The 20,631-nt window shown below is 29.4% G+C and overlaps 1 protein-coding gene across 2 annotated transcripts in view; it reads left to right on the plus strand.

Moving 5' to 3' along the window:
• Window positions 1–20,631, plus strand: part of LOC111624052 (E3 ubiquitin-protein ligase UBR2-like) — a 60,441-nt gene that overhangs the window by 10,247 nt on the left and 29,563 nt on the right. For both annotated transcript variants that reach the window (XM_023366832.1, XM_023366831.1), the window contains exon 2: window positions 18,690–19,124. In XM_023366832.1, coding sequence (XP_023222600.1) covers window positions 18,712–19,124 — 413 coding nt within the window. In that variant the 5' untranslated portion in view covers window positions 18,690–18,711. The remainder of the gene's footprint in view (window positions 1–18,689; window positions 19,125–20,631) is intronic.

Genomic DNA, 20,631 nt, shown 5'->3' on the forward strand with positions numbered 1-20,631 from the left:
GATTTATTATTCATTTTTTTCATAGGTAAAATACTTACTTATTATTTAAGTAAATATTTTACCAGAGGATTATTCATCCTATATGATGATCTCAGCATGAGCATCATCAACTGATAACAGTTTTTAAGTACATTTGTTAATAGCGGTCGCTCTGCAATGGGAGTGCGCTGCTGTTTTTAGGCATTTAGGAACGATGGTGAAAGAAAGGTGGCGGCACCCACACTATCGATAGTATCGTGATGGAGGAATCTATAATTCTAAAATGAGCTTTTAGAGGCAAAAGAAGGGTCCCAATTGTAAAATTTAACCATTAAATGGATTATTTGTTGAAAGAGCATTCAAAGTAGCCACGAAAACAATTAGAATGTTTGCACAGAGTCACGTGGAGGTATAAAAGAACGCACTCTTTATTATATTTTATGTTGTACGAGGGTTTTACCCAATTCTCAAACCGTGTTAGAGTGAATCCGTACTATAGAAGTGCCATGTTATACGGGGGTTACCTGTACCTTCTTTCTCTAAGAATTTAATTTCAAAATTTACAAAATTATTATTTATTCATTATATTGTATTTTGATTTCTTTTTATATTATAATTCAGTTTTAATCCTTATTCCTTTCAATTTTATGATTTAAAGTGAGAAATTTTATTATATTTTAATGATCTACATTATTGTGTGTGTGTGTGTGTGTGTTGATGTGATCAAAAATAACTTTTTCATTTTCAAAACTAGTCTCATGTATTTACGTAACCAAGATAAATAATTTATTTTTATTTGACTATCATTTGAACTATTATTTGTTAGTTTACATTAAAATAAACAAACAATCATTTGATACAAAACAAAAATATTAAATGTTTAGTATTTTTATCTTGTTTATATATTAAAATTTTCTTCTTGTATTATTTTTTCTATTGTATTTATAAATAAAGTATATCTTCATTTATAAAAAATAATAGAAAATACAATACAAGAAAATAGAAGTATGGAAAGAAGTTTAGGAAAAATATTTGAATGTACTTTATTGAATTAAAAATGTTCAGTTGTTCATTTTTCAAATCCAGTTAGTCTGAAGATTCTATAGTTTTTGCAAGCAGACCTCTCTGATGTCAAAGTATTTTGTAATTTTATTATCACAAAATATTACTTTGGACTATGACTTGAAAATTGATCATTTTTGTCCCTTATACACTATTATTTTCTTTCAAAATAGAAGATAATTTAGTCAAATTTATTTATCCATTTTAGAATTGTTATCTGATAATATATTTTGGCTTGGAAACTCAATGCAAATTATTAGTGTGTCCACACATTTGCTATTCACTGAATGCCAAGCAAACATTTGGAAGATACCGAGTAGTGTGGATGGTTTACTCATGATGAATATTCAGTATTTGCTGTTTCCCAATTCTTGGTAAATTGTGCCAAATCAAAGGAGATAAATATTTGCCTCTGTGCATGTGTGTTGTCTATCTACACATTATACTTGCATTCTTGTATTTTCTTATTTCTGGTCATCAGTATTACTATTTTAGTTTTTTTTAAACTACCTCTAGTCTTTTATTTGAATTTTTTTGTTTAAATATTTTATTTTTTCTATGTACATTTTTCTGCTTTGATAAAGTGATACCATCCACTTTCTTCTTCTTTTAGGCTTTTTTCATTAACAGATATGAACTACTTGTAACTATAAAAGCAGTGGCTTGAGAATTGTTTATTTTCTAGATCTCAGATGAACATTTGTTGTTTTCACAATAAACTGATGCTTAGCAAAAAATCAAATATATGTAGGTGTGTGCTCACCAAGTGACAAATAGTTTGACAAGTAGTTTGGTAAAAGGAGAATTTTTGGCATTTAGTAAATAGCAGATGTGTGGATGCACTCTTAGATAAAAGGAATATATATTTATCTTTATATAAAATAGTACATGGTCTGTTCAAAAAATAACCAAACTTTTTGAATTGGGTGGAAACAGTGCCCTAGCATTGTGAGGTTGACAACACTACTGAGTAAGCTGCTTTTTTCAGACTGTTGGTATCTTGTTTTGTTTTCATTTGTTTGTAGCAGTTTTTTGTAATGTGTGATTTATGAGAGCATGGTGCAGCATGAAGTTTTGCACAAAACTGGAGAAAACTTTTACAGAAACATTTCAACTTTTGAATCAAGCTTATGGAGGTGATTCTCTAGGTCAATAGTATTCAAACATTTTAACAGTGCGACCCCAAGGTAATTTTCCGCGACCCCATTTGGGGTGGCGACCCATAGATTGAATAGCATTGACCTACCAATAGTATTCAAACATTTTAACAGTACGACCTCAAGATAATTTTCCGCGACCTCATTTGGGATGGCAACCCATAGATTGAATACCACTGCTCTAGGTTGTATGCACTGTTACAAATGGTTTACCCAATTCAAAAGTGGTCGTCAATCAATTGAAGATGACCCTCGACCAGGAAGTCCTTTGACCTCAACTGATGTCACTCTCATTCAGAAAATCAAGGATCTGGTACTTGCAAATTGTCATCTGATTGTCAGAGAACTTGCAGTAGAGATTGGGATCTCAAAAGGGTTATGCCATGACATTTTAATAGGAAAATTGAACTTGTATTGAGTTGTAGCAAAACTTGTTCGTTATTTGATGACCAAACTGCAGAAGGAAAATTGAGTGGATATTTGCCTAGAACTCTTTCAACAAGCCAACAAAGACAAAACATTCAAGTAAAGGATCATAATGTGATGAGAGTTAGGTCTACAGTTATGGAATTGAGACAAAAGTTCAATCATCACAGTGGGTTGGCAAGGGATCTCCATGCCCAAAAAAGCACGATGGTCTTGATCCAATGTCAAGGTGGTGATCACTTTTTTTTTTTTTTTTCTTCAATGGAGTTGTGCACTTTGAATTTTTTGCCTCGAGGTCAAAAAGTCAACTGTTAGTATTATGCAGGTGTTTTTAAATGGTTGTGTGAAAAAATTTGCAAAAAAGAGGCAAGAGTTGTGGCAAAACAACTGATGATTCTTTTCACCATGACAATGCATCTGCTCACTCAGCCTTCTCACTTCACCAGTTTTGTGCCAAAAATCAAATGACTGTCCTCTCTCAGCCTCCCTACTCACCAGAGCTGTCTGAGATTTTTTCTTGTTTCAAAAATTAAAATCAGTGCTAAAAGGATGCTGTTTTGACAGAATTGATGACATTAAAACAAATTCATCACAAGCATTGAAGGACATTCCAAAAGAAGCTTACCAAGACTGCTTTGCAAAGTGGAAACACTGCTGGAATAAAAGTGTGTGAATAGGGGAGGGGAGTACCTTGTGAAGGAGACAAGGACCAATAATCTGTAACTTGAAGAATAAAAATTAAAAAAGTAAAGTTTGGTTATTTTTTGAACAGACCTCGTATATCTGTCTTTACATAGTTTTTGTTTCTTGTTTAAGTTGCTAATGATGAATTGCTAAAAAGTAATAGCTTATCTTTCTATCAAACAAAAAAAAAACTTATTTTTGAACAATTTAATTGAACAAAAATATAAAATTAAATTTATTCTGTATTTTATGATGATTTATTATAATTTTATCTTTGAGAAATTGATTTGAAATATTTAAATTAAACATTTATACCAATAACTCTGAACATTTTATTCTGGTGGTTCTGTTTTCAATCAGATTAACATTAATATGCAGATAATGGAGCTATTTGTAATCTCTNTTGGGTTCACGTACGTAATGATTAATACGCATGCGCGTAATGAATTTTATTCGCAAAGATGTATATGTTCCAAAATGTTTAAATATTTAAGCACAACGATTTTCGAATATCAGAATTTAAAACCTGAGGAAGACTGAGGAAGGCGGTCGAAAACGTTTGTTGTTTTCATTAAATATATTTTTACTGGTCAAGTAAATGTTTTTATGTGTGTTTATATTAAATAAATTGGACCAGTACCAGGTGAGAAGTAACTTTTAACAAATAATCCATTTAATGGTTAAATTTTACAATTGGGTCCCTTCTTTTGTCTCTAAAAGCTCATTTTAGAATTATAGATTCCTCCATCACAATACTATCGATAGTGTGGGTGCTGCCACCTTTCTTTCATCATCGTTCCTAAATGCCTACAAACAGCAGCACACTCCCATTGCAGAGCAACCACTATTAACAAACATACCCAAAAACTGTTACCAGTTGATGATGCTCATGCTGAGATCATCATATAGGATGAATAATCCTCTGGTAAAATATTTACTTAAATAATAAGTAAGTATTTTACCTATGAAAAAAATGAATAATAAATTCAATTTAAATAAGGATTTAACAGCATGTTTTTTTAAATTTTGGAACTTAACCCCCCTTTTTGCATTAGTTCTTTGTTTCGTATAACATGGATTCAGATAACACAGCAATTTTTTGGAACGTAACTCCTGTGTTATACGGGGGTTACCTGTACTATTATGATTATAATATGTGGAATTTTTTTTATTCAATTCCATGTTTAATATTAAAATTTTTAGTTTTATTGATAAATGTATAAAAAAGAATATAGCATTCTACAGCAATTCTACATGTATTAATGTTAGTGTCAACTTTGATCCTTAATATCTGTGTGATTAATGAACCATTTTGGATGAAATTTAAAATAGTGTCCCTGATGTGTACTATGGACATCTTAAATTTTGAATAAATGTATTTGATTGTTTTGGATTTATGTGATTGGCATTTTGTCACCTAGATTTACAATAAGAGGGAACAGTGATACCAAACTGCTAAACAATCTAGGAGTCTGCATATGTTTAATAGTATGTTGAAGAGGTGACAGCCTCCTATTTGTCCTTTTTGAAGGTTTTATTTAAACATATTGAGTACAATTGAACCTCAGTATACGATCTTAATCAGTTCCTGATGTTTGGACTTATATCGAATAGGACGTATACCAAACCAACCTTTCCCATAAGAAGTAATGTAAAAATGATTAATCCATTCTCATGTAAAAAAAAATTTGCTGGCTTTAAACACCTCGCTTTCCTGGCTAGTTCCTGCTTGATTTTTCATGAGATCAGCATGTATCTTTTTAGCTTTCTTGCAAATAATTGCTTTTGATACGCTGTCACCAGCACACTGTTTTTCAGTTATCCAAAGCAAAAGCAATTTCTCAACATGATCTAATGTTTAGAAATTGATTTAACCCCTTTTGAAACATTAGCAGATTTAATAATGTCTTTATTTTTCACGATTGTCCGATATTGTCATTCACAGAATATGGTATGAAACAGTTAAATCTCAAACACGCATGCCACCTTCATATTTCTCAACGATCTCTTTTTTCAGTTCCATTGTGATTCTAGTCATTTTTTTATTTTTCTGTTGCCTTTTTGCAATTCATGATTAATAAAAATAATAAAATTTTACTTACAAATTAAAATCAGAAGAAATTTAACAAAGTTATAAAACGTGGCACCGCTTATGTCTAGTCTGGACTAGTACACCGATAGTGCTACTTGTTCATAGATGGCGCACATAATTGAATTAAGTCGTATACCAAGCAAAATTTGTTTCGTCCAAACAGGACGTATTCTGAATTGGACTTATTTTAAAGCAGACATATACCGAGATACCACTGTATTTATAAAATAATAGCCCATTTTTTAAATTTTGTCATAATGGTCAATCAGTTATCACATGACATGACATGATTTAATGCATGCTATCACATGACTGTTGGGTAAATATAGAATTATTGTGAAAGATATTGTGTTATGAAGTTATTGATGACGGAAAAAATACTTGAAACCCTCATAAAAAAGACTGATAGAACCAGATTGAAAGATAAAAGCTTAGAGAAAACATCTAAGGGAAACTTTTGAATGTTGTGGCATAACCAGATTTGACAGTAAGACTCAACATGTGAATAAAGTGCACATTACATAGACTACAACTACAGGAAGTTTTGGATGAAACAATGTCACTATAATAATAAATCAGGAAAGCAAGCTTCATTACAGTAAAATGCTTTGAGCTTTACTTTGTGTCTTAAAGTTCCTTAACTAATATTACTCAAAAGTAGTCTGATGTTTAGACAAATTATTGTAGGTGCAACGATTTTAAGGAACTATGTTCTGTACAGCTTGCAGTCGTTTTCTGTGATGATTGTTTTTCTGGTTTATTGTCATGGTGACATTGCTTCATCCAAAACTTCCTGTAGTTGTAATCTATATAAGATGCACTTTATTCACATGCTGAATCTTATTGTCAAATCTAGTTCCAGTATTCTTATGCCACAACTTTAAAATATTTCCTTTATTTAGATGTTTTTGTTGAGCTTTACTTTTTAATCTGGCTTTGCCAGATATTTATGGGATTATTGTACTTAATTATTAAGCATTGAAGGACTGCTGTAACTGAATTAATTTTTGGTCAGTTAAATTATTTGATTTGTTTGAAAAATAAGGTAACAAGTCATCATTTATGGAAAAAGAAGTTTTATTTCCAAATTGCCATATGGTAACATTTAACAAATGATTAATGTTCCACAACATTACTCCCCTCCAATTGTCTGCATTGGAAATATTTTAGCATTGTCTCATTGCTTTATTTTTCAAATAATTCAAAAAGTCGTATTATCGTAGAGTGGAACCTCGCTTAACGAGCACCTCTCATAATGAGTAATTTGCATAATGAGCAAAACAAATTGTAAAAAAATGACTTGCTTAATGAGCGATATTTCACATAATGAGTGACAAGGAGAGGGGAAGTCCTGGATTGTGTGCATGCTATATCAGTCTGTGTTTAGCATTCATTCAGCTAGCATCCTAGGGTCACTTGTGATCAAACATATTACATATAAGCATCAACAACTATAGCACGTTATATAATAAACATGCCAAACGATATGCCAAATTCTTGGACTATGTAAAGGCTATAATTAAATATAAGAAATTACTGTATTTTGATTTTCTTTTCTTTTCTGCAAATCAAATTCTCATTCCATGTTGGTTCATTTTGTGCCAAAAGAGAAGGTAAAGATGTTTCACGCACCTTTTTTTTTTGCATGGAACGCATTATCTTATTTTATATTAATTTATATGGGAAAAATTTCTTTGCTTAACAAGTGTTTTGCATTACGAGTAAGATTCTGGAATGAATTATGCTCGTTAAGCTATCCATATTAATATTCCACTGTATCATATTAATTTAACAAATTATATATTTGATATGTTTTTAATTTTTAATATGTCTTTTATAATTTGTTATTATTTTATTGGGGATCTTTTATTTCTTGTTATCTGGGGATGGAATACAATCGTCTTCTGATGTTTCCAATTGTACTAAAAATAAAAAATAAATATAAATTTATGAAAATAATACGATAGTCAACAAAGTTATACAAATATTACTTAGTTATTGCAAGGGTGTAAAAATAAAATTTTTGGACATACTCTGTAATTCTGCTATAAAGCTAAAACGAACTATTCTTATATTACAACCAGGATAAACTTTTGACATTTACCAGTTTTGATAATTTATTTCTTTTAACTACCATTTTGTTTTCTTATGTGATTATGAATTGTTCTTGATGTTGTTCCTTTATCAAATGCATTACAAATTATTAGATTTATTGATGACTAGCTGTTACCCGCGACTTTGCCCGCGGGGATTTTGCAAGCAAACACCATTTATATTCAGTATTTCAATAACCATAGTAATTGCACATACCACTGATAATGATGAGAATTACTGAGAATAAAACAAACTGTTTTCAATTTGATCAATTTTCTGTAACATTTACAATCGTTCTATAATCAAACAAATATGCAATAACAAATTCAAATTTAAAACAGTTTGAACATTTGGTTAAAAAATCGAAATATATAAAAATATTTATAACAATATCTAAAATGTTATCAATTTAATACATCTAAGTACTCAATGAAGACTAAACATAGTTGAAAACAAAAAATCGCATCTAAAACAGTAAAATAGAAGCCATTCTTCCTCTCCATCTCCCCTACGGAGGAATTTCGAAAAATCCCTTCTTAGTGTGCATTCTCATGGCATACCCTACTAAAACGCAGTTAAAAACTAAAAATCGCATCTAAAATAGTATAGTAGAAGCTGTTATTCAGGTTAAGCCTTAATCCTCTCCCTCTCCCCCTGTGGGGGAATTTCGAAAAATCCCTTCTTAGTGTGCGTTTCCATGACATACCCTAACTGTGTACCAAATTTCACCTCTTTAGTTTCAATGATTTGCCCTGGGCGATGATGAAACAATCAGTCACCCAGTCAGTCAATCAGTCAGGACAAGTAATTTTATATATTTAGATAATTTACATATTCCTGACCTGTCTTTAAAAATATTGCTCAAAATTTTGCAAAGCAAAAGATAAGTCTTCCTTACTGTTAAGGTGAATCTAGAAAAAAAAAAAAATAAAGTGTAAAGGAAAAACTCTAAATGTGCAAAGAATTAAAGATGAAGTTTGGCTATTAAGCTCATGTCTTTAATTCCAAGCATGTAAATTGAAAAATTAAAGTCTTAATGGAATATTTATAGGCATCTATAAGTCCCTATTTTATAATTTGTAAAAGTAAAGAACTTACAAAGCAGATTGAATATATTTAAAAAAACACATTCACTCTGCTTTTTACTGTAATTTTATTTCTACAAAAATTAAAATAATGAAGATATTAAACAAGTTAATGTTGTCCAATGTGTCTAATCTAAGGGAATAAAGCATATATTCTCTTTTCTAAAATGAATTATGAGTTGTGTTTTCGAATAAATTAGTTTGTAACTTTCATATCACAACCTTTGTTTGAAAGAGGAAAAGTAGAAAATTAATAGAAACTTCTTTAGATTGGTTATAATACCATCTGTCAATACAAAAATCACTGTTGTGTGTATGACACATTTCAAATTTTATATACAAAGTCTTTGTAATGTACAATACATCCAGGAAGTTCATATACATCATATAAACTCTTTAAATAATGAACTCACTGGACTAGTTATCCAAGAGTCTGTACTTGCTCCATTTGGTCAAACTTATACAAGTTTATATACTTCATGACATTTTTGTAAGGAACATTTATACAAACCTTTATAATCAACTTCTCAACAGAAAAAGAACTCTTCTGCTGTTTTAAATCCAATACTGAAGTGAAAAGTCCCAGCACATGCAAACAAGGTCTGCACTCGTGACTTCCCATCCAAACATTAAAGTTTTATAGGGATATACTGTACAGATATTATCATGGAAATCATAAAGATTTATGATTAAGGTTATATGGACATACTGTATATTTGAAATGTCTGGAAACTCACTCAAATAGAAATTATTAAATGAAAACTAATTTAATAAAAGAGGATGTGTTTAAACAAAATAATTCAATTTTAGTTAATAAATCAGAGGAGAGACAACTGCAACTTACTAAATTTATATTTGCAGAAATTTTATTTTAACTTTGTTTTTTATTTTATTTGTTAAGCATCAAAATATCTTTAGCTTTTAGCATGAAATGACATTCAAAATTACAAGGGTCAATAATTTAATAGTGAGAACTCAGTTACAATGTAGAAATGAAGGGTGAGAATATAGTGCAAGATATTCAGTATAGTGGTCTTTTCCCTATGTTTTGACTAAATGGTTCCTCTCTGTAAATTTCAATTGAATGAATTAAAATTTGAGGATTGAATGAATATTTGGTTCAAGATTTACATAGTTTCTACCATAATAAACTGTTAAAATCTGAACATATAAAGCACTAAGACACTACATTGTATAAAATGAAGAATATCAGTTTTCTGTGCTATCTTATTTGATTGTACTATACATTTAATAGGAACATTTTTACATTTTAAGCATTCATTAAAGTGGAGAAAATTTCATACTTTAAATCCTTTGACTTTATTTTAATTTCATAAAGATTATTCATATATAACAGTTATTGATATAAAAATTGATTCCAAGATGGACAGCTATAAAATTTATACACTAAAAGTTTTTACACTAGCACTTATAAATGAGAAAGAATACTTTTATTATGAGTAGTATGAAATAAAGAACTATGTAAATATTGTATTTACTTGCATATAAGACGAGGTTTTTATTCAGTTTTCATTGCTTCAAAAACCTAGGTTGTCCTATACACGCGAGTGAGGATTCTTTGCATTTTTGTGAACCATGTGTTTTCATTTTTTACTGGATGCTCACTCTCTTGTGCTTAAAAACAAAAGTATTTTATCTGGGTCATTTCAATCATTCTTATATATTGTCAGGAGTAAAGATGGATAGCAATAGGAAAAGCAAAGCTTTTGAATTGAATTTCAGTTTGAAATTCCAAGATCACACGGGAGCTCGATATAAGTTTTAATTCATTCCCATGTGAAGACAGATGATTATTTAGAAATCAGAATTTGGAGAAACTCATAAATGTAATCGACAGAATGGATTTGACTATTAACAATTGGCAGAAAAGGTTCCCAATTGTCTAACTTTACTTAAACAAATTATGTTGTCGATTTAACAAGATTTTTCTTTAAGGTTTAAAATGCCAGTAATTTTTGTGAGACAATGTGTGCAATTACGTGTATTCGACATTTTATTTGTGATTAAACGAAATAAAATTAAATTGTATTAATAAATGTAATGTGTTTATTTTGATCTTTAAAGTCACACCTCGTCCTATTTGCGAGATAGTCTTATAAGTGAGTAAATACAATAGTACTGTTTAGAATGTCTCATTTGAAAAATAACATATAAAATAATCCAGACTAAATCATTTGTTTTTGCTGTATAAAAAAAGGATTGCAGGTTATGAGATTTTTACATAGACAAAACTATGTTGCATTATTGACCCTACTTAGGTGTTTATCTTTAAATTAAAATAATTGTTATGTAAATTTAGATGATCATTTTGAAAGTAGGATGAATTTACGTAATCTCTGTGTCTTTGCAATTAAGATAGAATTCTTTAAATTTTTGTCTAAACAAATTACAAGAGAATTTTTAATCTCTTTGGAGATAGAGAAAAATTTACAAAAACAGACACTCAATTCACAGAAACAAACAAATGCAAGATAACTTTTAATTTTGGAAGCAAAAAACTTTTCATTTATTAAAGTTTTCAGTCAATTATGTGACTATTTTTATCATAAAGACAATAATTACTAGAATAAAATGATGTAGAACATAATTAATATGCAGTAAATTCTTGTTTTACATGATTAATCTCAAATTAAATAAAACAAAACTGAATTGATATTATTATTATTATTATTTGGTGTTTGCTTGTACTAGCAGGTCCTTACAGCATAAATTTCTTCCACCACCTCATTATTTTGAATATTGCTTTTGAGTTCTGAATTGAATTATAACAGCAAAGGAATAATTATATAAACTTTTTGAAACTAAATGTCTTACTTAAAGAAAGAAGTATTAAATGAATACAGTAAATAAATCTGAATATTTGTTAAGTGTCATATTTTATTAATGATGCTAAAATGGTGGTTTAAAAAACAGATGTAAACTTATTTTAATAACTTAGTAGGAATAAGTACCTTAAGATTTTAATTTTTGGAACATTGCTAAGGAAGATATTAAGAAGTCACTTTAATACTTCTAAAAGGAACATGAGAAATACTATTTCCTTCTTAATTTGGACTTTATATTCTAAAACTAAAATTTTACAGAACTCATCCATGTTAAAGAAATGACTAGTAATATTCCTATTAAGATATTAGAACAAGTGTGCATATTTATTTTTTAAGCTAGCCTTTTAACATCATTAATGATACATGAAATATGATGATTAATATAAGTAATACAGTCCTTAAATTTGTTTACTGTATTCATTTGATATACAGGTAACCCCCATATAACATGGGAGTTACGTTCCAGAAAATTGCTGTGTTATGTGAATCCATGTTATGCAAAACAAAGAACTAGTGCTAAAAGGGAGGTTTAGGTTCCAAAATTTAAAAAAACATGCTGTTAAATCCTTATTTAAATTGAATTTATTATTCATTTTTTTCATAGGTAAAATACTTACTTATTATTTAAGTAAATATTTTACCAGAGGATTATTCATCCTATATGATGATCTCAGCATGAGCATCATCAACTGATAACAGTTTTTAAGTACATTTGTTAATAGCGGTCGCTCTGCAATGGGAGTGCGCTGCTGTTTTTAGGCATTTAGGAACGATGGTGAAAGAAAGGTGGCGGCACCCACACTATCGATAGTATCGTGATGGAGGAATCTATAATTCTAAAATGAGCTTTTAGAGGCAAAAGAAGGGTCCCAATTGTAAAATTTAACCATTAAATGGATTATTTGTTGAAAGAGCATTCAAAGTAGCCACGAAAACAATTAGAATGTTTGCACAGAGTTACGTGGAGGTATAAAAGAACGCACTCTTTATTATATTTTATGTTGTACGAGGGTTTTACCCAATTCTCAAACCGTGTTAGAGTGAATCCGTACTATAGAAGTGCCATGTTATACGGGGGTTACCTGTACCTTCTTTCTCTAAGAATTTAATTTCAAAATTTACAAAATTATTATTTATTCATTATGGTAGGATAAACAACAAAAACCATATATTTCAAGACAGTTTGTATCTTATGGACCATCCATTAACCCGGCGTGAATGAGGTAAGAAATTGTCACACCAGCTATGAGGTGGGTAGGAGATACCCGAAACGTCGATACAGAATTTTTTACACTATAATTGTGTAAAAAGTATTTTTTCACATGGGATAATAAAAATAGTATCTATTCAATAAGATAAGTAAATAAAATATTATGTTTAAGATTGAAAAGCATTTTTTTTTAATTGAAATAACAAAGTGTCTATATTTTCTTTGAAAAACTACAAGTTTTGGTAGTTTAACATTTTTTCGTATAAAATTCTAACAAAATTACAAATTCTTTGGTTAATCAACNTCATTACTCCGAGCAGCAATACAGCCAGTGTGAACCTCTTCGGGATGTTTCTTTTCAATAAAATCAGTCATTTTCTGATAATACTTCAAGATTTTCTTTATCAAGTGAGATCCTTCCACGATGAAGCAAACACGTGGACTGAGACCGATGAACAGAAGTGAATAAAAAATGGCGCTGCGAACTAATGTAACGTCGTATGGTGAGTTTTTGTTCATATCGTGGAGAAAAAAATATGTTCGAATTTCATGTCATATCCTGAAAATTTCGTATGCTGGGGCGTTCGTATCATGAGGTACCACTGTAATACATTATACCTACCCCTCTCTAAAAAATCCATATTTAATCACTTTTTAGTACTTTATAAAAATGTTAAAAAGACTTCTGAAATTTTAGTTTTAAAAAGCACAAATCAGGTGACAAGTGCACGAAAATATTTATTCAAATTCAGACATTGTTAAAAACAGTTTAAATTCATCATAGCAAGGTTAAATTGAAAGAAAGCATTTCTCCACCTATTTAACTACCCTATGGATGGTTACATTTTGGGATTTGAAAATCAACTTTTTGCTAAGTTTTAAATGCAAATACCTGTACAAAAAATTTTACAAATATATTATATATATAATATATTTGTAAAAACCTTAATAGGCTTAAGTCATTATTATTATCATNTTTTTTTTTTTTTTTTTTCTTCAATGGAGTTGTGCACTTTGAATTTTTTGCCTCGAGGTCAAAAAGTCAACTGTTAGTATTATGCAGGTGTTTTTAAATGGTTGTGTGAAAAAATTTGCAAAAAAGAGGCAAGAGTTGTGGCAAAACAACTGATGATTCTTTTCACCATGACAATGCATCTGCTCACTCAGCCTTCTCACTTCACCAGTTTTGTGCCAAAAATCAAATGACTGTCCTCTCTCAGCCTCCCTACTCACCAGAGCTGTCTGAGATTTTTTCTTGTTTCAAAAATTAAAATCAGTGCTAAAAGGATGCTGTTTTGACAGAATTGATGACATTAAAACAAATTCATCACAAGCATTGAAGGACATTCCAAAAGAAGCTTACCAAGACTGCTTTGCAAAGTGGAAACACTGCTGGAATAAAAGTGTGTGAATAGGGGAGGGGAGTACCTTGTGAAGGAGACAAGGACCAATAATCTGTAACTTGAAGAATAAAAATTAAAAAAGTAAAGTTTGGTTATTTTTTGAACAGACCTCGTATATCTGTCTTTACATAGTTTTTGTTTCTTGTTTAAGTTGCTAATGATGAATTGCTAAAAAGTAATAGCTTATCTTTCTATCAAACAAAAAAAAAACTTATTTTTGAACAATTTAATTGAACAAAAATATAAAATTAAATTTATTCTGTATTTTATGATGATTTATTATAATTTTATCTTTGAGAAATTGATTTGAAATATTTAAATTAAACATTTATACCAATAACTCTGAACATTTTATTCTGGTGGTTCTGTTTTCAATCAGATTAACATTAATATGCAGATAATGGAGCTATTTGTAATCTCTTTTTTGTTTTATAAGTGTTTAATTTACAAAATTTTGACTTTAACAACTTGATGAAAAAAATGTCTGACTTTAATAATAGTAATTCCCACTTCCCATTATATAAAATGAGAGAGACAAATGGAAGGAAAATGGAGGTTAAGTAACTTCATTCCTCAATTAAATTCTTTGCACTTAATAATGTAATGTTTATTAAAAGATTCTTTTAAACATCTCTTAAAGCAGTGCTTCTCAAACTTTGTTCAAGGACCAGTTTTTTTTTTTCATTTCAGTCCCTTGCAGATCAGTATTTTTGTGAAATTAAATAAAAAAGTTAGAAAATGGATTTTTTATTTTAATTTTTAGATTGAATTAGTAAGAAAAATACAATAAGATTTGGTTCTAATGATAAAAAAATTGGCTTGTGGCTGTTTTCAAGTAATTTCCCAAGTCCATTTAGATTGCTTGCCTATTCTTGGCACTAAGTGTTTAAATAATAATGAAAATTGAAAGTAATAAATAACATGTTTTAAAAATGTTTTAAAATTTTATTAATGCAATATATAAAATTATGAAATTTTAAATGAAATCTCACCCTAGTAATAAACTGTTGTGGATTACAGTTTAAGTAGCACTGCCTTAAAGGATTACATAGATTCAAATGGAACAGAAAATGATATATTGATTATAATGAAATAAAGTTAATGAACATTGTCTGCATTGTCTCGTTATGGAAGTAAGAGAGTACTAGGTGCAATTAGGCATTTGAAAGTCAGAATTTAAAAATTCACATTCTGTCAGTTGAACCATTTTGATCTAGAATAGCAGTTGGTGATCATTTTGAAATATTTAAACAACAATAACATTTGAATGTTTGGCAAATTGTCAACAATTAATAGATTGGGTTGGTTCACCTATCAGAATATTAGTACATTGGATAAAATATTCTCTTTTAACAAAAATAAAATTATCAGAAAGTTTTTGTAGATAAATGAATTGAGTTTTATAGTTAATTAAAGTAACAATTAAATTTTGTGATGAATAAATTTAATGGAGTCTCTATACTGTGATCACTTTTGTAAGACTTTAGAAATAATGATTGTGGCTAGTTTTGTAGAAATTATTTACACCATATGCTAATAAGTTCTAGTACGAAAATAAATGTGTACAATTCAAATTTATCAAAAGGTAATATTAGTGAGATTGAGGCCAAAGTTTTAAATGCAAAAACGTACGTCAGATGTTCAGCACCGCTTTCCTGTAAGCCTAGAAGTTTGACAATGGTGTTTGGATAATCAGTGGAATCATGCTCAGCATTCCATTGTCAAACTTCTAGGCTTACAGGAAAGTGGCGCTGAATGTCCGACGTACATGTTTTCACATTTAAAACTTCAGCCTCAACCTCGCTATTATAACAAATTTGTTTTTTGTAACAAGTAAGTAATAAGGTAGATAAGATGATACAAGGAAAACTTCCATTAATGGACATTTCCAAATTGCAGACACCTGTACTTAACGGTCATTTTTACAATCCCCAAACCCTTTAAATAGGATATCTATAATATTTATCTCTAAATAGCGGACACACTAAATAACAGACACCATCATCCATAACCTATCTTATGAAAACACAAAGCATTGACAACATGAAAACATTGCCTTTGATATTCTTGAAAGAATTAATTATGCACAAAATATTTTAAAACTAAAGCAAAGAATCAGTTCAAATACTCTTCTAGAGGATGAATTTTGTGTGTAAGTGTCGAATAAAGACTGGCCTAAAATAGGAATAGGAGAGGAGAGCAGGTTGTAAAAACTGAACAATATTCATTATCTGTTAGAGAAGATTAATCTGGTTAAGTTGTCAATTACCATTTGTCGCCATACATATTAATGTTGTTAAACTTCTGTCTTATTGTTAGAATTAAGTTTATGGTACCAAGAAACCATAAATTTTTCCAAAGTTATTCATTTGTTCAACAAGAACTGTAGTAGTAATGAAAAAGAAACCGTTTTAAGGTTAAGACAACAGCATTTATTTGGTGAAAGTTTAAAGATTATGTTACGAAGTTGTAGGAAGATATTTGGTTTTCTTGATTTTATGACATCATTTATGATCTTAACAGCTTTGTAGTGGCTAAAGAATTTTTAATAAATAATTTATTGAAAAAAGCAAAAATGTTTGAAAAATTACATCCACTCAATAACTACAAAGTAGACATATTACCTTATCGATTTTTATTAGTTGTTGCTTAGATCATAAATGACATCATGAATGTGAGAATACCGAATACCTTTCTTACCCCTCGAAGTGGCTAGCAAATCATTTTTGCAATTCAACATTTGAACTATTGTCACCTAAACAGACCTTCGTTCACTCTTTTGTTCATAGTAACAGTTTCTTTCTTTCTTTCTTTTTTTTTTTTGTTACTTCTTCTCAGGTCTTTTTTGATGAATTAATAATTAATCAACATTTACATTTTGTCATAATTTTTACGTTTCATTTAATTAAAGTATCCTAACAATCTGTTTGCTATTTGGAATTCAATTAAAATTCAATTTTTACAGCTGAAAAGATAAATAATATACTGTTTATATATATTAATTATGTATGCTATGTATACTTTTGGTATTTTCACATTTCTAATGCAAATTAGATGTTTTTGTAATCTATTATATTCTTTACTTTATGATGACCAGGTTAAAATACAATATGATCACTGTCATGTACTGTACTTCCAAATAGTGGACAAACTTCTTGGTCCCAATGGTGTCTGCTATTTAGAGATTATACTGTAATTTGTAATGTTTAGTGTCCACCATGTGCTTTGATATTGGCTTTAATTCTTGGATTCCACTTTTCTACAGTGGTACAGATGCTTCTCCATGGAAAAGTAGCTCATTTTTGAATATGGAATTTCTACACTAGTGTAGGATTTAGTGCAGATCTTCAATTTATATGGAGTAAACTAATGGATTGAGATGAGGCAATGTGCAAGGCATTCTTTTGAAATAAAATCTGGAAGTTTCTCTTTTAAGGAAATTCTGTGTTGTTTTAGCACTGTGGCCATAGCTTAGTCTTGCAAGTTTTAGTTTGATTTTTGAACAGACTTCTATTCAGTGATTCTATTCCTACTGGGAGAATTGCTGGTTTTAGTTCCTGGCACTCACTTCAATCCTTGCTGAAACAAAACAGAGTCAGTTGGCAAAGAAGGGTTTTGCTTTTCCTTGCTAATTGACCTGTGCCTAGGTTATCACATTCCTTTAAGATTTCTGGACATGTAGAGTAATATCGTTCAATGATTTGGCATAGACACAGTCATTTTATTTACTTTATTCACTACATTAAACATTTTTTATGGAAATATTTTTTTTTACATCATCATCTTTATACCTCTGCAAAAGGCAAATTATTGTTTTCTTCTTTTGAGTACATTTAGTAAGTACAATGTAAGCCTTAAGCTTGAAGTCGTTTTTTAATGTTAGATGAATGGTTTTTCTTGAGACATCTGTAAGGCCAGCTTTCTTTGTATTGGCAAGGATTTATTTTTATTTAATCTTAAATTACCCTTAAGCAATTTTGTTTTATTCCTCAGATGACCACTTTTTGGCCAGTCCGCAATACTACTAGTTTCCTTATACTTCTTAATGGGACACTACACCAAGTTTCTTCTAATATTCCCAGGTTTTAGCAGATACCAGATTTCAGAGTTATTTATTTTTTGAAAAAAATAAATCTGCTGAATTTCTGTCATGTTTCTTTGAAGTTCTTTCATGGCTAACAGAGCAAAGACTACAACTTACTTTACATAGAATTTGAAAAACTTTTGAACAGTGACTTGAACATATATGAAAATTTAAATGATGTGCTTTGTGCATGTCACAAGTGCAAAAAAACTAAGGCAAATTTTGTACCAAAACTAATTACATACTAGATAAATTTATATAAGGCAGCCAAAATGTCAATTAACCAACATATGTATTTTTAATCTTAACTTCTTAACTTATACACAAAAGGGAGTGAAATGTATAATGGAACTAAGAAATTACAGTTAGTATCTGACAATCACTGTATAAAAATAGTTATTCTAACAATATTTTTATATATGAATTTATTAATATAGATAAAATTTGTATTAATAATAAATATAGTTTGATATTTAAAATAAAAATATTTTGAAACTTAAATAGCTTACAATTTTCTTATTTTGAAATGTTTTATAAAAATTATTAAATAATTCTGTTTATTTATAGCTACTTTATTACTACATTCAAAATGGATTCTATGGATGAAGTTGATGAAGTTACCTGCCAGTCAAAATTTCATAATGATTTAGATTTTAGAATACATGACTGGATTAAAAAATTTGAGTGTAAAACTCTTGATTCTAATGAACTGAGAGTCCACTGGGCACAATATGTTCCAGCAATTTATAGTCCAACATTTGATTGTGATTGTTTGAATTTAACGTATGATGAACAAAAGGCTGAACATCTTTTATTTAATCCCTTAGAAAGATTTATTACTCAGTCCAATGAACCTAAAAAGGTATTTGAAGAAATTAGAAATGTGGAATGCCCTCCTACTCTCTGTGGACGAGTTTTTAAAGCAAGCGAACCAACATATTCATGCAGAGACTGTGGACTTGATCCAACATGTGTTTTATGTGTTGACTGTTTCAAAAACAGGTAAGAGTACAGAATAGAAAATAGTAATTTATGTAGCTTTAATGTATTTTTTTTTAAATATAAATTACTGTATTGAATTTTATATATAAAATTAATTTATTATTATTGTAAGTTTTACTTTAAAGTTATTAAATTTCATAAATGGTAATGATTTTGCTGATCACTGATAGAACTGTGATACTAGTGTATGTAATGACTTCAAGCATTTGTAGAATCAAACCATAGTATAAGATTGATCATTTTCATTACTTAAAGGGTTCTTAATCTTTTTTGTTCCATAAGCCTCTTTTTCATTCAGACAAAGGACATGGACCTTCATCTTGGAATAATGTTTTTAAATGCATACAGTAAAATAAAATTACAAAAGAAATCAGTTATATAGAAATGCATTTATTAAAATAATAAACATATGTTATAGTAATATATGTGTTTTCTTAACATAATTATAAACAGTTTCACACAATAACACAAAATTAAGATAATAAATTGATTTTTACTTTTTTAAGCCCACATACCTCTGAAAACTTTGTGGACTCCTGGTTAAGAACCACTGCTCTACAAGAAAATAATCAAAAATGGATGTTAAAAAAAAATAGTTATCATGTAAACAGAAACAAGACATCTTTTTGTTGCCGAGAAATACATATAATTGAAAAAAACGAACGTTTTCAGCCCAATTAACAGGCCATCTTCAGGTCGAAAATCTAAATTATGTTATCATGTAATTTAGATTTTCATATATTGCTGAATTCAGATTATTTTTAGATTTTAAAATTTCTTGCTATAATTTTAGGTGAATAGAAACACTTCTTTTTCTAAATAATTATGGATTGCCAATAATGTAAATTTCTTTAAAAAAATCAGAATCTAACAAGAAATTTTCATATTTATCCAAGTTTTTGCTTGTGTTGTCATGCTTATGATTTGGTATGAGGTTGAAAAATTGTTTTCAAGTCATTTTTAAAAAAAATATAGATAAATTAAACTTTGCTGATGTTTTTTGTTGCTAGAAGTTTTAACAAAAAGGGTCAGAAAATGCCCATCTGGGCAAATCTGTAAACCAATGTGTGTGTATGCTTAGAAGAAATCTTCCTTCTTCTGTGATACATTATATTAAAAAATGAAAGCTGGGATGCACTCAGAAGTGTGACAAAACTCAGTTTTATAAGATTTGAAGATAAAGGCAAGGCAACTAAATTGTACATATTTTTACAATACAGTAGACCCCCCTATAACACTTAGATACGTTCCACGCTAACCGAAAATTACGTTGTAGGAACGATTAAATACATGAGCCAATCGCAGCCCGATAGGTGGGAACTTTACGGACTAAGGCTGTTTGAAAGGTTTTCTTCTATAAAATTAACCGATTCTAGACTAATTCCACTCAACATTTCCAAAATACGTATAATTTTTTGGGAATAATCTGTATAAACTATGCTATAAACAAAAAATTATAGGATTACTTACCGAGTGTGTACCGTTCGACTACGAAAGCTGGTTTTCA

The sequence above is a fragment of the Centruroides sculpturatus genome, unplaced genomic scaffold, assembly GCF_000671375.1.
Source record: "Centruroides sculpturatus isolate CEXI.00-Female unplaced genomic scaffold, Cexi_2.0 scaffold323, whole genome shotgun sequence".
Classification (NCBI taxonomy): Eukaryota; Metazoa; Arthropoda; class Arachnida; order Scorpiones; family Buthidae; genus Centruroides; species Centruroides sculpturatus.